Here is a 15,749-nt window from a genome sequence, read left to right on the forward strand (position 1 = left end):
ATACCTCTGTGTTATTTGTAAACCTAGTTCAAGGAAAGAGCACAAGGAACAAGAACAATTAGCAATTTTGCAGATTGTCAATTTGTTTGTGCTAGGTAATTTAGATTCCACTTGCTATCCAACAGCACCAAAACAACAACAAAAATCAGCACAATGAAAGCACCACACAGACAGGAAAACTGAAGGGAACAGATTTAACTATACACATTGAAGTTTACATAGAATGACTTACTTCCAACAGATATCTATTTCATATAATGCAAGATTTCTTCTAAGGTCACTCATATTACAGAATATAATGCAGATCTCTCAGCCTGTATAGACGCTTTCATAATAGTAAATAGTAAATTTTCTTGACTTTCTGAATTCAACACCTATGTATTACACAAACGCACCCCTGCTCAAAAGCAGCAAAAAGCATTGACAGAGCTTCTTTTGCAAACAATTAGAAAATATCCATCTCTGTTGGATGGTAACACACAGTGTCAATAACAGATTTAAATAATGAAGAAAAACTACGGTTAGGAGTCGAAAAAGACATTGCTGCCTGGATGTTTAACAGTTACGTTGAAAACAGCAAAGCTTGAAGACTTTAACAGATTTAATTAAGAGACTATTTTTTAAAAACATCACATACTTTTAATTACATAGGGAAACTAAATTTTTACAAGAACTACTAGAGAAAAGTTTTCCTTCCCTCTCACAGGCAATCCTTTGACTTCAGTCTGAGAAATACTACTTCATGCAATCATCTGCATCCCCTCTTTACTCTAATGAACACCCCTACCACCTTTACCTTAGCTCCTAATCATCCTTTTACCAATCTCTGAAAAGAAGCCTCTACAGGAGAAAAAACCCTTAATTTCTCTCCAAGGACATTTCCCTAAGTTTCTGTATTGTAAAGAGAAGGGAAGAACACAGAAAGCTAGTATCAACATGCAGAAGTAGTCAAAGAATACAGAGAGTCTGGTGCATTTCAACAACATGCAGATTATCTTTGACACAAAGTAACAACAGAACAGTTACAGTAAGACAAATAGTAACTGGTTTTAAATTTCAAAGGTTCTCACTTGTCAGGTATTTGGCAAGGAACTGGGATTTGTAAAAAAAAGGACTCAAAATAAAACACTAGCTGCCAATAGTTGTGAGAACACTGAGCTCTAAACTGAAAGCAGGACACAAACATTTTGGCACTGCCTACCAATTTACAATTTTCTTATTACAGAAAGAGATCTAGTATATAATTTGGTAGTGACATAGAAAATGCCAACTAAATATTTACTAACGATCTCTCATCTGACACTGAAAAAACATTCTGGAAAATTACCAGAGGAGGCAAGCAGACCTTTGTTAAGGGTACTGAAAGAATACCTAACTAGATTATATTTGTTATACATTTGTGGTATCACTCGGGCAAAAGCGAACTCAACAGGTACTTCGAGGCTTATATTTTTCATTTTCAAAAAATATATCATGATCCACACTTTGGAACTGCAACAGAGGCTACAAGGAAAACATTAACTTGGCATTAATGATTTATCTTTGTTAGGGGAATGTTGTGAGAGTTTAGCTTTTAAAAAATGCATCTTTCAGGAGTTACTGAACACTCACACAGGGAACTGTAAAAAAGGATGCCCATACTAACTCAGTAAAGCTGAAGTGGTTATAAATGTTAGCACCATTACATACCTTTCTAAAGGCTTTAAGATGACAACTGAGCATTCAAATAAATGCACAATGTGGCTACTACTCAGAGACAACAAGCTACATCCCCCAAATTTTAACAATTTGGTGATTTTTGGATCATTTCAGGAGCTGGGGGGGAAGCAGGGCTAGGAGGGAAGATTGGTGTTTTTCTCCTGCTTTACCACACCTCAAAAAATATACAGCTTCTACTACTAGAAGCTTTATACCATGATGATATGATAAAGTCTATGTCTTACAACGTTTGGGTGGGTGAAATGCAAAAATTCCTAGCACGACAGGAACCCCTGGTGTGGAAGCACACTGCAGCACTGAAGCTTGCTGCCAGTGATTTTCATGGCTAATCCCCCCCACTTGTGTCTGTCATCTACTGCCATTTTCTCTTCACATTCCACCCCCTTTTATCCAACCACCACCACCACCGTGAGGCCTGAGACTTTGACCCCTGCCACCATATACATCCTCTTCATTCCCTTTTCCAGTTGGCCTTCTTCATTCTTCCTCCACCCGTTAATTCCCATCCCAGTAATCTTTCCCAACTCAGTTTGAGAAACTGATTTCCTGCATTATTTACCACAGTTCCTCCAAATAAACATCTCCACTAGAGGCCAGTTAAAGCAACACTTTTTTCCTATTACAGCACAAAATTCATACAGACCTTGACTGAGCTTAACTAGGTTTTCACAGCTTGAAGTTCAACTTCTTTGAGCTGTCCAGGCATGGGAAAACTACTAGAAAGCTTTTTGGATACTCAGGTCACACCTGTGCAGCATAACTGCTGTTTTACTTGTGTATACTGGATTTGCGGGGTGGGGTGGGGTGGTGGGGTGTTCAGCTGCTTGTTTTCTAGGGGTGGGGTTTTGTAAGCCTAACATTTTCAGGAACAAAAATATTAATTTTATTTCTCCAAAGCAGACAACTCAGGGCAAAAATCTATTATACTGACACAAAAATAAGGTAGGAAAAACACAAGGCTGTCTTTTGACATTTTCCTTCTCCCAGAAAAAATAAGGAAGAAAGCAGACAATGATCAGTAGTTTTTAGGGAAACATTTTGTTAATAGATTTCAGCTGCCAAAAAAATCTAGAACAGGAAAGTGGGAAAAAAGTTCCCAATGCTCTAGCTTACCAAAGTGATACCTTTAAATTTATTACAGGAAGCTTTCTCATCATTCCCATTTCTTCAGAGGCTATTTAGTACAAACATCACACAACTGTACTTTGACAAACACAATGGGACAATCTGCTGAACCTGAATGCTGTTATTCCCACCAAACTCACAAAGAAATAAAACAAACTAACACCTTCAATTTAACCTCTCTTTCCCAAACTTTTCAAAGTATCAAAATTTAATCCAAATGAAAACTATATTGCCAACACAATTTCTCTTGCAAGGAGACAAGATATTAGTCATGACATGAGCTGTACAGAAAGGGGCTGTTATCAGAGCAGTATCTAAGCAGTAACAGGGCCTTTTTGAATACCTGTATGTTCCGTTATGATAAAGTAAGATGTAATGATAATTATAAATATTAGCAAAACTGGATAGTTTCAGACTTCACTTTTGTTGCTGGTATTAAAAAAAAGAAAAAAGAAGCAACATCATCAGAAGTACTGGCACTCTCTGTAGTTCTAAATGCCAGCTGCACAACAGAAAAAATGACCAAGACAGAGAGAAGACCAGGCTCTTCCTAATCTTGAAATTCTTTTCCTCCTCTCCAGTCCCACACTGGCAGGAGTATCCCATCACAAACCCACATCCACAATGAATCATCAGCATGTACAACTGGTCCCAAAGCAACAGTCCAAGACTTTCCCTGTCTCCTAAGGGCTTACTCCCAATGAATGGGAACAGGTTGTGCAGGTTTAAATATGTTTATCTCCCCCATTTATGACTATTTCCACCACAAGGTAAAGAGTGGATACTTTCTGAAGCATGCGCAAACATCTGCGGAAAAGTCAGATATATGTGATCATTATGAACTAGTATAAAATACAACAGAAAGCAATCCATAGGTTTCATGTTACTGGTCAGTAGTATTTTGAAAACGCAAATCTTCCCCCTGGAAGAGAATAAAAATTCTAAGTGCATTTTCCCAGTGTATGTTATATCTACAGATTTCATGACTCTCAGGAGTCCCTTCCTATAATGCATCACCTTTCTTTTCACTTAGGGAAGCAGAGCTGCAGAAAGACGTTAGAAAAAGCAACAGCGTTCTGACATATGCTGTATCAAACAAACCCTACCACTATTTATTATGAAGGCTCAAATTTTTCTACTAGTCTTCCCCCTCAGCTGTCACAATGCAACCATATCCTATTTCATTTCTTACTCTTTCCCCATCCAAGTCAGCCTCTTTATTTGCCCATAACCTAAATCTGTGTATGTCTAGTATGCAAGCAAGCAAAATGTCTTTCTTTCATCAGATAAAACTGTCATTTAGCTTCCTTCACAGAATCTCCGCACTTACAGTCCTCTTACCCATAGATTTTCTATTTACTATTACAATTGCAAGCCATTTATATGTACGTCAATCACCCTTGTGCACTTATGAAATAAGACTATAACACTCATAAGTAAAAACCATGTGGTTTATAGCTAATGGGTCAAAGCACTGGTTTGGTAAACAGGAATTGTGAGTTATTTAGGTTGGACTATATGATCTTCAAAAGATCCTTCCAACCCAAACCATTCTGTGTTTATGTTTCATACTCTTGAGACACACACAGACTTTGCTCCATACTGCTAAGGTAAAAGGAAAAAAATGCCATCCCTTCTCATGCAAACCAAGGGTCTAATAAAACATACGAAATGACACTCATATGTCTCTCAGTTGTGTGTTTACTCTGCAACCTGGAGCTGGCAGCAGATGTTGAATTCTGTGCCTGCATGCAGTATTTTACTTCGGAAGTTTATGTTTTTCCATACCTGACTTTTTCAAAATGCCTGAACTATGGACGACTGTTAAAATCTGTCAAAATGAACAAGTAAAAAAAATAGCTCATTATATCCTTCAACAAAAATCTTAATTACTTTGAATGATGAGCCCAATAAAACAGGTCACTCATTTTACTATAATTACACAGCTTCTTATAATTTTGTACAAAATTAAAGATCCAAAAGTTTGGAACTTAAATGTTACTACAAGCAAACTATAATTACTAAGCAATGGTTCTTGCACAAGTTAATTTTAAAAGACTAAATTATATATTCATATTTAAGTATGTGATACTCATTTTCCTTTGCCTTAAAAAAATAATTTATGAACCATGAACTCTTTCACATTAAGCTAGATATGCTAGTCACATTGAGAAGTTTTTAGGCCAATGAAAAAAATACCAAGGCTTGTGGATTAATTTAAACAAAAATAAGTATTTAATATGAAAAATCTCAGTGTGCTATAGGATAGCTTAGGAGCTCAATCAAGGCAAATTCAAGGGAACAAATAGTTCCTGTTCCAGCAAACTTTCCTATCAACAGTTACACGTGAACAAAGGTGGCAAACACCAAGAAGCAGGAAGAACAGTAACAAACCACGACTGTAACAAGACAAACAGTGAGGTCCAAAAGCATGCAAGCCTTGAATTAATATCTTTGCATGCATAAATCAAAAGCTTTTTTCAGACTATAATAATTTATAAAACAAGGAACATCCTACCGAAATGGCTTCCTTCCATTTCACAATCTTTGTGTTAACTAATCTTGTGACATTGTATCAAACACCAGCAATGCAGCTGCTTAGGAAGCAGAAGAATGAACCCATCCCAATCTCCAGCCAAAGACCATGCTAGTCTACTTCCATATTTATATTTTTGAAAATATTTATTATTGTTACCTTCTATGGAAAAGAAAAATTTTGAAAACTATCTTCTCTCAGGAAATACAGCCTCACTTTCTTTCATGATTCAGTGCTTATAAATGTTTAGTGTAACATCAAGAAAAGTGCATGCCAGCACGTGACAAAGAAAAGCAGATGTGCGGGGACAAAAAGAACACAGAGTAGTTGCTCTTTAAAAACTTGAAAAGAAAACAAGTCAAAAATGAACAAGCACCATGACAGAAAAGTCCAAAGCTACTTTTAATAGCTGTATTAATTCATAACTTGAAGAACTGCAGAAAAGCAATGATCTTTACAACATAAAATTTAGCTTCAAAGCATGCATTTGAAAAACAAACATTTGCCTACACGACTAAACACTTCTAGAGAATGATGCTGTTATTCAATAGAAAAATTACTTCCTTTGTACTCCTGCCAAGATGCAAGCTGAACCTTCTACTTTCTTCCTTCCAAACCATGAGTAACTTAGGGGGTCAGGTGCTAAAGAAGTCACAAGATGTTACAGAACTTAAAGAATACATGCACTAGGAATATTTTATGAATACTCCATATACAAAAAGTTATACTAGTAAAGAAGCTGTCATTCTGTCAAAAATGCAACAGCTTTAATAAGCAAGCCAAGCTAAAAGAGGAGTTGCTGGTATTACTGAACTATTATTCTCAACTTAGTGACTGTCCACTGAAGCCCCAATACTAATTATGTACATGCGTTTATTCCACCACACCCCATAGTGAATTAACTTATCTGAGAGTGCTTGTAACTTGGCATGGTTATAGGACAGATCCAACTTTGTTTTGGATGACTGGTATATACATCAATCCCATCTCTGCCTTATTCTATCTCCAGCACTTGTGACTCTTTCCCAGCTCCCACAAGCAGATCCATCTTTCAGACTGGACAGCCACACTATCTTCCAAATAAAGAGGGCTAAGAGCAACTAAAGAAACTGTAACTGAGTGAGTGTTGGGTGTGAAGGAAACAATGAAAGACGACATGCTGAGGGGAGAGGGCTGGAGGAATCTGTGCTAGGTACCTGACATATGCTATCACTGTGCAGCCTGGTAGAATAGAAAGCACCCTATAGCGTGGAAAGCAAAGAAGCAAACGTTATCAGCTGAGGGTGCTCAGTCTGGGGAGTGGCCAGTGTGCGACAGGATGATAAACAGATCTTTGCTAGAGGCTGAACGTGGAGGGAGCACTTACTACACAGAGAAGAAAGAGGTTCCTTATTACCAGTTTCAAGGCTCCTATGACAAAAGGTAACTTGTTAAACCCCAATAATTCCATTTTGTTTTCTATGTGTCCATAACCTGCAACTACATTACCAGCTGTGCTGGTAACAGCTATGGCAGTCAAGGATTAAACTTCTGCAGTGTAACATATATACAGTGTACTTCATTTAGAACTTTTTATTCTCCTTTTCTATATCCTAAGGAGAACACTACACTTTTGTCTTTCTTTTCTTCTCATACAAAACTAAAAAGTCCTCTTTCTTCCTAACAACTAGTAAATCACTGAAATACAGTCTTCTGGTCTTGCACACTAGATTCTGTAGAGGACCTCACAGCAGAAAACCATTTTGAAAAAAGCTAATTAGCTTGTAGGAAGCTCCAGAAATGGGGATCACTCTCAATTTGCAAAGCTTCCAAACAGAAGCAATGTAACAACTTTATAAAAATGTTTACAAATAAAACCTGCAAGCAGATAAGATCCCTCTTACATGTCTTATACAGGTCTCTGTACTATTTAAAAAGAATAACCTGAAAGCGTTTCTGTGACCAAAGTAAAATATATTGTTCTCCTCACAGTGGTAAGACAGAGTTAGTATTCTACATTTCACTGCTGATCATTTAAAGTCTAATGTGTTTAATTAGTCATTGGCAGAAATGGAAAATTCTGATTCAATATATAGAAGAAAGGAGTATTACAGGATTTTTGGAACACGAAATACATTAACTAAGCGATCTGGGTCCTTACCCTCAGTTTTCTCTACCAATGTACAAAACTAGTAGAAAAAAACAAAGGCGGCAAGGGGAACAGGAGATGAGATGAACAGTCTATACTTCTAACTGGGACCAGCTACTCTGAAAAGGAGCTTTAATTTTTACTGTACCACACACCTAAAATACTCAAACCTCACCATCTTTCCCAACTACAGTGCAGATAATTATTTTTTTCTAAACTGAGAAGTTACGTATTTGCACCATGAAGAACTGTGCTCAGCAGCTGTAAAGAAAAATAGATAGCACAAGAACCACTTTACCTGTTGAACAGGCAGTAAGTTGGCAATGCTAAATAATGAGCCTAGCCTGCCACCAAGCCAAAGGACCTCACTTATTTCTACTACTATCAGTTAAAATGTAATTAAGAATCCTCTTGGAACTATATAAAGATACAGTCATTCTTCATCATAAGTTGGCTAATTTAGTTGAATCTAACATAAAAGGCAATGTAATACCAGGTAGTTACTGTATCTTGACTGAAATGCTAGTGGAATAATTATCATTTGCATTATCTGTCAATATAATTTGAATTGAAATGACAAGTCATATGGTAGTGTTACAGGTGGATATTTGAAATACAACTGAAAACCAGTTTTCCAATTCAAATTTTGCTATGGTTTCACCTTAACATTCAGACTTTCAAACACTCATTTATCACTGAAGCTGGAAACAAGCCATACACTAACGCTGGCAACAAAAGAATGGGACTGAGGCAGTGAGAAAAGGTACAGAATACTGTTTCTTCTATGGCTCATGCAAGATTATGGAACAACCAGATTATCCATTATTTAAACAATTCACAAGTCTGCAATAATATGCATAAGAAGTGCAATTCAAACAAGAAAATGTAAGTTAAAACACAAGTTTGGATCTATCATGCTGAATGAAGAAGTAATCACTTCATATATACAAAGAGAAAAAAAATTTGAAAAGATAGGAACAGTAAAACATACTTACTTGGTGTGAAAGCAAATCTGTGCTTACATAATTCACAGTATTCTTTTCTGCTGTGTTTAAGCCACTGAACTAAGCTGCAATAAGAAGTGATCACATTAAAACACACTATTACATCTCTCCACTTTATACCTTCATCATGAAAAACACACCAATTCTGTTTTCAAATATAAATCAGGGTATTGGTACTAACAAGGATGACTTAAATTAGCACATTTATTAAATGTTTTTAGGCCATCAAGTAAGTTCCAAAAAGTAAAAAAAGGTAAGCTGACTATGACTAACAGCAACTCTTCAAATATATCACTTACATTATTGACAAAGTATGTTCTTTGAGTACGTTATTGAGAAGGCTAATAAAGCATATATTCTGACAGAGACACCCACTAGTGACACCACTCCTTCTAAATCTTAGCTGAATGCATATGTGTCATATCTTGAAAGATTTATAACTGTTGTATTTGTGAAAATTTTAAAATTAATTATTAAAATACCATCAAAAGGAACGTATGCTAGACCAGAATTATAGTTTTCACTTTAGCTTTTCCCTGAACAAACATACACCTCAAAATGACCAAAAAGTACTATGGTATCTTTATTTCTTGCTATGAGGTTAGATGTTCTTTTCATTCACAACTACAAGTTGGCACAAAAAGCCCCAGTGTACTCATTTTTCTGCTTAGTTTTCATAAAGCTGACATATCAGCAGAACCGTAGTCCTAAACACAAACAATTATCAGTACTTTCTTTTCATATCTAATGATAAATTCTTTGTGAACTGTAATGAACCATCATGTAAAAAACTTCAAAATCCCTAACACATTTCCACTGAAAATTGGGTTTTCTTAGTACTCAACCTGAAGACTTAGGAAGTATTGTTTTTAGAAGAATGCTGATGTTTTTGTTGAAAAAAATTTTTTTAAAAAAAACATAAATACAGAACTTACCATTCCTGATGAATAAATTTAATACTGCCAGTACACACACATGGATGATAGAGGGGTTTCTCAGGAGTTCCTTCAGACCGACAGACTCTGCATATATCTGCTGACAAGGACATAAAGCTTATTACACTACTGCTTAAAAGAACTGAAATTTACAAGACAAATTATACAATTAAATTCTAGAAACTTTGCCATGTAGCAAAATGAAGCCAAAATAAATTGAAAGAGGATTAAAGACAGATTTTATCTGGTGCAAGACAGGAAGACTGAGAGATCACCAGAAAACCAACAAGAATGTTATCTGCCTGATCATGTTATAAAAAACCCAAACATGCTGTCTTATATTTTTAAGATGTCTAGGAAACAGACATAGTAAAACTACATGCAGAGGTGCTCTTTGCCTAAAAAAGTTATCACTAAAACATAGTCTGTTAATAATAATCTTCTTGAAAGCAGTGACTTTGAAACAGAAAAATTCCATCTGATTTTGAACAAGTTGAAGACTGAGCAGAAGAGATTCACTGGTGCCTGACAATGACTTAAATTTGTCACCATTTGCTACTCTTGAACCTAACATGGGTGTCCCTTGGTGCTCTTATGAAAGGGGAAAAAAACCCTGTCACAATAAAGAGAAATAGGTGTTTTGCGAGTCTGCTACCAGAGTCGAAAAAAGCCATCCATTTAGCAGTCTACAGTCTAGTCACAGGAGGGAAGACATCTTCTATTTCTTATTTCATAGTTTAAATGGGTCCCACACCTCCTTTATGTTTATTTTTGACATTTTCTTACAATTAAAGATTGCAAGATGTTTTGTAGACAAAGAAGCAAGTGTAGACCTCTCCCTCTAAAGAACAAATGTCTATTTTAATATCATCTGGTTATACAGACCATTTAAACAGAAAACTAAATATAAATAAAAATGAAGTATTTTACTCGCTTATTGAGATGAATGGTATAGTCCTATTACTCCTCCTTTTACTTACATTAAGGAAATGAACATAAAATGTTCATTTTTACAGAAGATTTAAGTTTTGGATTTTCTCTTTAGTTAATTATTTCTCTATCAAACACCATTCAGCAAACCTGCAAGACTAACACATCTACATCAGAAATCTTTGTTATAAAAAACAAACTTGAAGTACTGACCTAAGAACACTGAAAATATGCAGTTTCAAGTCTGAAACACCTATCTTTGTTCTTAGTTAATTTTTGGAGATTTCCACATTTTTTAACAAAAAGTTCCAAAATGTTTTTCTATAAAAAAGTCACAACATGACCATATCCATGGTTCACACAACATTAGAACAGTTTCTACACATAAAGCATAAGAATTCAAGTGATTCCAAAGAAAATAATTTTTCTATCCATAAAAAGAGGTTTCAATTCATTCATGCAGGCCTAAAAGCTAGAATTAACAGAAACATGTATTCAATATCATGCCAATGATGCTACAAAGAGAGGTAAAGAGCACTTCCATCACAGCCATACTGAGCAATGACATATTGCTGCAAACATCAATAATCCCTGGTTTCTCTGCCGTCAAGAACAACTAGAACCACTACTTCACCTAACAAATGAGTCTTTTACTATAGAGAGCATTTAAGATGGCTGAACAAGACAGGCCTCTTCAACTGACAGGCATGCCCACCTTCCTCCAGCACTCTTTCAAAGAGAGCTATTTCACTGCAGTAAGTTGACAACTTCGTATGCTGGATCAGCTGCATAAAGGGTCAGGCAAGCCCTACAGCCAGCACACAAGGCAGAATGTGAAACCGCTACTATAAGAACACTCTGGCACCAGCAAGTTAAATGCACACTGTTCTCTGAGAGGCCCCCACAGCTCTCTGAACCTGCTCATTAATGGTCCGTTGGCTCTCACGGCAGACTGTTCACTTATTCTCAAGTCTGTCAGGAAAAACATGATTTGCTGTACCAAAAGCAAATGAATTCTTTATTTGGAAGAGGATTTCCTCTGTTAGCTTACTACAATAAGTTAAAACTAAATATTTTTTTCAAAGGCTAAGACAATTTCTAGATATTCCCATTTGTTTTATAAATCCAAATAAACATGAGTGTAACAATCTGGAGCATTAAGCAGCCAACAGCTTCAAATCAATAAACCCCGCTGAGGGTCAACATTTACCTTATGACCTACTGTAATGTTCAGAGGGAATTCCACTGTGTAATAAACACTGATTTTCTACTTGCACACACACTTTGTATCCCGTTCTTCATGCATGCATTTTGGAAAGAACGGCCTTGGGTAATACAGTGTTTTTTTTGTTCCACTAAAAAATGATTCTCTGCCTATCACTTCTCTAACAGAATGTTCGTCACTAACATCCAAAAGTGAAGATTGTTATTTAGCAACTGTCACAGTTTAACCCCAGCTGGCAGTTAAGTACCACATAGCTGCTCACTATGTCCCCCTCCCCCCCAAGATAGGGAGGAGGAAAGGTAAAACCTGTGGGTTGAGATAAGAGCAGTTTAATAACTGAAGTAAAATATACTATTACTAACAGTAATAATAACTGGAACGAAAAGGGAGATAACAAAAAGAGAGAACAATAAAACCCAAGAGAAACAAGTGATGCACAAAACAATTGCTCACCACCCGCTGACTGATGCCCAGCCAGTCCCAGAGCAACCATCAGCAGGCTGATCAGCAGGCCCCAGCCAACTCCCCCCATATATATATATATAACCAAGCATGACATTCTATGGTATGGAATATCCCTTTGGCTAGCTCGGGTCAGCTGCTGTGGTTCTGCTCCCTCCCAGCTTCTTGTGCCCCTCCTCACTGGCACAGCATAGGAAACTTGAAAAGCCCTTGACTCAAAGTAAGTACTACTTAGCAACAACTAAAGCATCAGTGTGTTACCAACATTACTCTCGTACTAAATCCAAACCACAGCACTGTACCAGCTCCTAGGAAGAAAACTAACTCTGCCCCAGCCAAAACCAAGACAGCAACAAACTGATTTAACTGGAGAGAAAGAGGAGCACCTCTTACCAGGAAAACCTGGTATCTGGCGCCTTCAGGTGCTACAGAGAAACAACTCTCACATCCATTCAGAGGCAAAGCAGCTGCAGCTACCTAAAGTGCCTCTCTCATCAGAGCTCCCACCATCCAGTTAAGTTTTCTGCAATGCAAGTCAGTCAAGCATGAAACCCATCAGAAACACAACGGCCATAACACTGTTAATAGGCTATCAGTAGTTACAAAAGTCCATTTGACTCTGCAGCAGCAGCAGTACAGGCTGCTTTTTTTTTAATTATTATTAGAGCATATATATAGAATATATAGAGCAACAACATTATTAGAGCATGGATTTCCTCTTCCTTAAGGCACTAACACAATGTTTTCTGCTACCAATATTTAAAGCGTTCTAACCTTGGTAAGTCTCCTCAGCCTTCTGGCAGGTGTCATGAAACTCTTAATAGTAGGAATTGAAGTTTGAAACTGTAGCAGTTGTGACTTTCTAGTGGCACTTATGGAAAGTGAGTGTATAGACTAGTTACTTTCATTCTACTACTCAGAGATTTTGAGGGTAACATTGATAAGATTACAACATAATATCTAAGGCTACGTATATATGTTAAAAGACCACATACAAACACGTAGATGTATAAAATCAGAAAAGTCCAAATTCCAAGCAGAGACTGTTGGTCTACAGAGGCATGACAGAGTGCAGCAAGCAGTTCTAAAAGCTGTTAGATTTTAAAAACACAAAATATTTTGATAAGCCATCTGTTTTCACAGATACTAAAGATGTCAACAGCACAACTCAAGGGTGTTGCTTCTACAACGGTGCCATCTTATTTCATCCAGTTTCACATTTTTCCAGTTTTTTTCTTTTGAATCCTCTCAAGCTGGAAAATCAAGTGCCACTAGATAAAAAGCTACATTCAAAATGATGCCAAAGTAACGAAAGCCAAGACACAAAACACTTTCCTTGGAACTGTCCTGCTACTGCAATATCTATTTGTAGTTATTGCTTAAGATGATAAACAAAGCTCAAATACTGCAAGAAACAGCACGGCATACATCCTTTATTTATTTTTGTTTACGCGAGGATACCAAGTCCTGGTTTATGGAAGTTCTGCATCATCAGCTTGAACTGCATATCTCCTCAACATCAACCCAGCACCGCAGAAGTGCTGACAAAACATACCCACATTTGATCTCAAATAAAGCAACGCCCATAAAAATGGAAACTACTAGACATTGCAAAAACATGACTATAATCTCTTTGGCAACTTCTTTTTTAAAATGAGGTAAGTTACTACATATCAGTCTTGTGTAGAAGAGACAGAGAAACCTATCAGCTCCTGCATGTTTTTACAATTTCAATTTTCTAGCGTACATGACAAAGTTAACGTTGCGAAAGCAGCAGCAGCTGCTGAAACTGCTATTACTGCTCAGCTTAAAGTGGAAATTTAAAACTCGCCAAGTTACAGGACCGGGTACGCCGGCGTCTGCCGGCCAAACCAAAACTGGCCCCTTCTGCACGCCTGGGGGCAGCCCCCTCCTCACGGCCCCTGCCCCAGCCCGCACCAACCGCCTCCTGCTTCCCGCGCCGGGCTGCCCCTTCCCCGAGCCCCGGCTGGGCCCCGCGCCCCCGCCGAAGGCCGCAGCAGGGGCGGCCGCAGCAGGGGCAGCCGCAGCGGGGGGCAGCCCCAGGCGGCCCGGCCCGCAGCAGCCCGGCGCGCGGGCGGCCCCAGCCGGGTGTTACCACAGCACCGCCCCCCCTCCCCCGCAGCGCCCGGCCCCCAACGGCCGCGGTTATGTAAGGGGCACCCGCGTGCGCGCCAGCCCGCGCGCGCCGCCCCCCGCGGGCCCGGCAGTGGCGGAGAGCGGGGGGAGGGGGCCGGGGTCGGCGTCGGCGCGGGCACCTGCAGCCCCGGTACGCGGAGCCCCCTCCCGACGTCAACAGCCCCCGGCCCGCCCGGCGGCTGGCGGGCCCGGAGGCGCTTCCCCCACCCCTCCGCCCTCCGGGGCGGCCCGCGCAGGGCCCCCGCGCGGCCGGGGCTAGCGGCGGGCGCGGAAGGAGCGCGGTACCTTCCTCGGCCGTCTCCATCTTGCCTGGCTGACGCAGCGCTGGCCGGGCGAGTGGTGTGACCGCGGGGGGCGGGGCCGCGCGGGCAAGCGGTGCGGGCGCCGTAGAGACCGCACCACCGAGCCGGCGGGGCCAGAGCGCCGCTCTCGCCGCGGGCGCCTCCTGGCGGGGCGGGAGGCCCGGGAGGCCCGGGGGCGGGGGCCGGGGCCCGGGCGGGGCGGGCGGCCCGACGGTCTCTGCGGCGTGACCGCCCCCCTGCGGCAGCGCGTGGCCCTGCCACCGCTCCGAGGAGCGAGCCGGCGGGGGGCGAGTGGGGACAGGGCGGTTGGCGGCCGTGGAGGCGGAGGGACCGGCAGCATATAGGAAGGGCAGGGAAGCCGGGCAGTGCACGGCTAAAGCCGATGCTGAATTCTCCCCCAGACCGAAGGGAAAGGCCGCGTTCTCCCTGGGTGTCGGCCAGGCTTTGTGGGGCCGGTGTGGCAGTCGGGGGTGCCGAGGCCGCGGCCTTCTCCTGGCCCTGGGAACAGCCCCCTCCGTGCAGGAGGCAGCGGTTACCGGTGTGCTTCTTCACATCGCAGCTCTCCTTCTGGAGCCTGGAACGTCCAATAGAACTAATAAATTCTTCGGTAAACACAAAAGTATCTTTCCGCTTAATCACTTCATATTTTCAGTTCCTGCCGGCCTAAGTAGCGGAGATGAGGCAGCGACAGTGAACGTTAAAACTTTGTACTCTGCTGGGTGTGCAGAAAGTTATCGGGTGGTCTCTGGGGAGCTGGCAAGGATCTTACTAAGGGAGAACGCAGAAGTTCATTTCATTAAGGGTAAAGAGAAAGTCTAAACTGATGAAATGCATGCGCATGTGATTTTGGTTTTCCATTGTGGCAGCTATTTTAACCCTTCTAGTTGACCAACGAGTCACAGCAACTTTCAGCTCTTTCTGCCGTATGACCCTTCGTGCCCAACCAGTCATTAAATCCTTTGCATTAAGGCTCTGGTCATCACATCAGCAGCAGAGCGGATGGTAGTTAAAGCCTGGACTTAAAGTGCAGGGGTGGCATATGCCCAAGTTACAATTTTAGACCTCTTCCCGCACCCCCCTCCCCACCTTAACCACGTTAGTACCCTTCAAGATTACCTTCTTCAAGCTGGTGGTATATACAACACTGGCTGGTGTAAGCAAAGGTACTCAGGAAAATGTCTCCAGCAGCTGTACAATTAAAGTGCTGCAATAAAACACGTGTGGGC

General features: G+C 40.3%; 1 protein-coding gene across 2 annotated transcripts in view; it reads right to left on the reverse strand.

Moving 5' to 3' along the window:
- MARCHF6 (membrane associated ring-CH-type finger 6) overlaps window positions 1–14,604 on the reverse strand; it is a 50,731-nt gene extending 36,127 nt beyond the window's left edge. Inside the window, exons 1-3 of one of the 2 annotated variants that reach the window (XM_040588122.1) lie at window positions 14,507–14,604; window positions 9,448–9,547; window positions 8,504–8,577 (exon numbers count right to left, since the gene is read on the reverse strand). In XM_040588122.1, the coding sequence (XP_040444056.1) occupies window positions 8,504–8,577; window positions 9,448–9,547; window positions 14,507–14,525 (193 nt within the window). In that variant the 5' untranslated portion in view covers window positions 14,526–14,604. The remainder of the gene's footprint in view (window positions 1–8,503; window positions 8,578–9,447; window positions 9,548–14,506) is intronic. The other variant, XM_040588123.1, reaches the window with a different exon arrangement.
- Between the last annotated feature and the right edge of the window lie 1,145 nt (window positions 14,605–15,749).

This window comes from Falco naumanni, chromosome 3 (genome assembly GCF_017639655.2).
Source record: "Falco naumanni isolate bFalNau1 chromosome 3, bFalNau1.pat, whole genome shotgun sequence".
NCBI lineage: Eukaryota > Metazoa > Chordata > Aves > Falconiformes > Falconidae > Falco > Falco naumanni.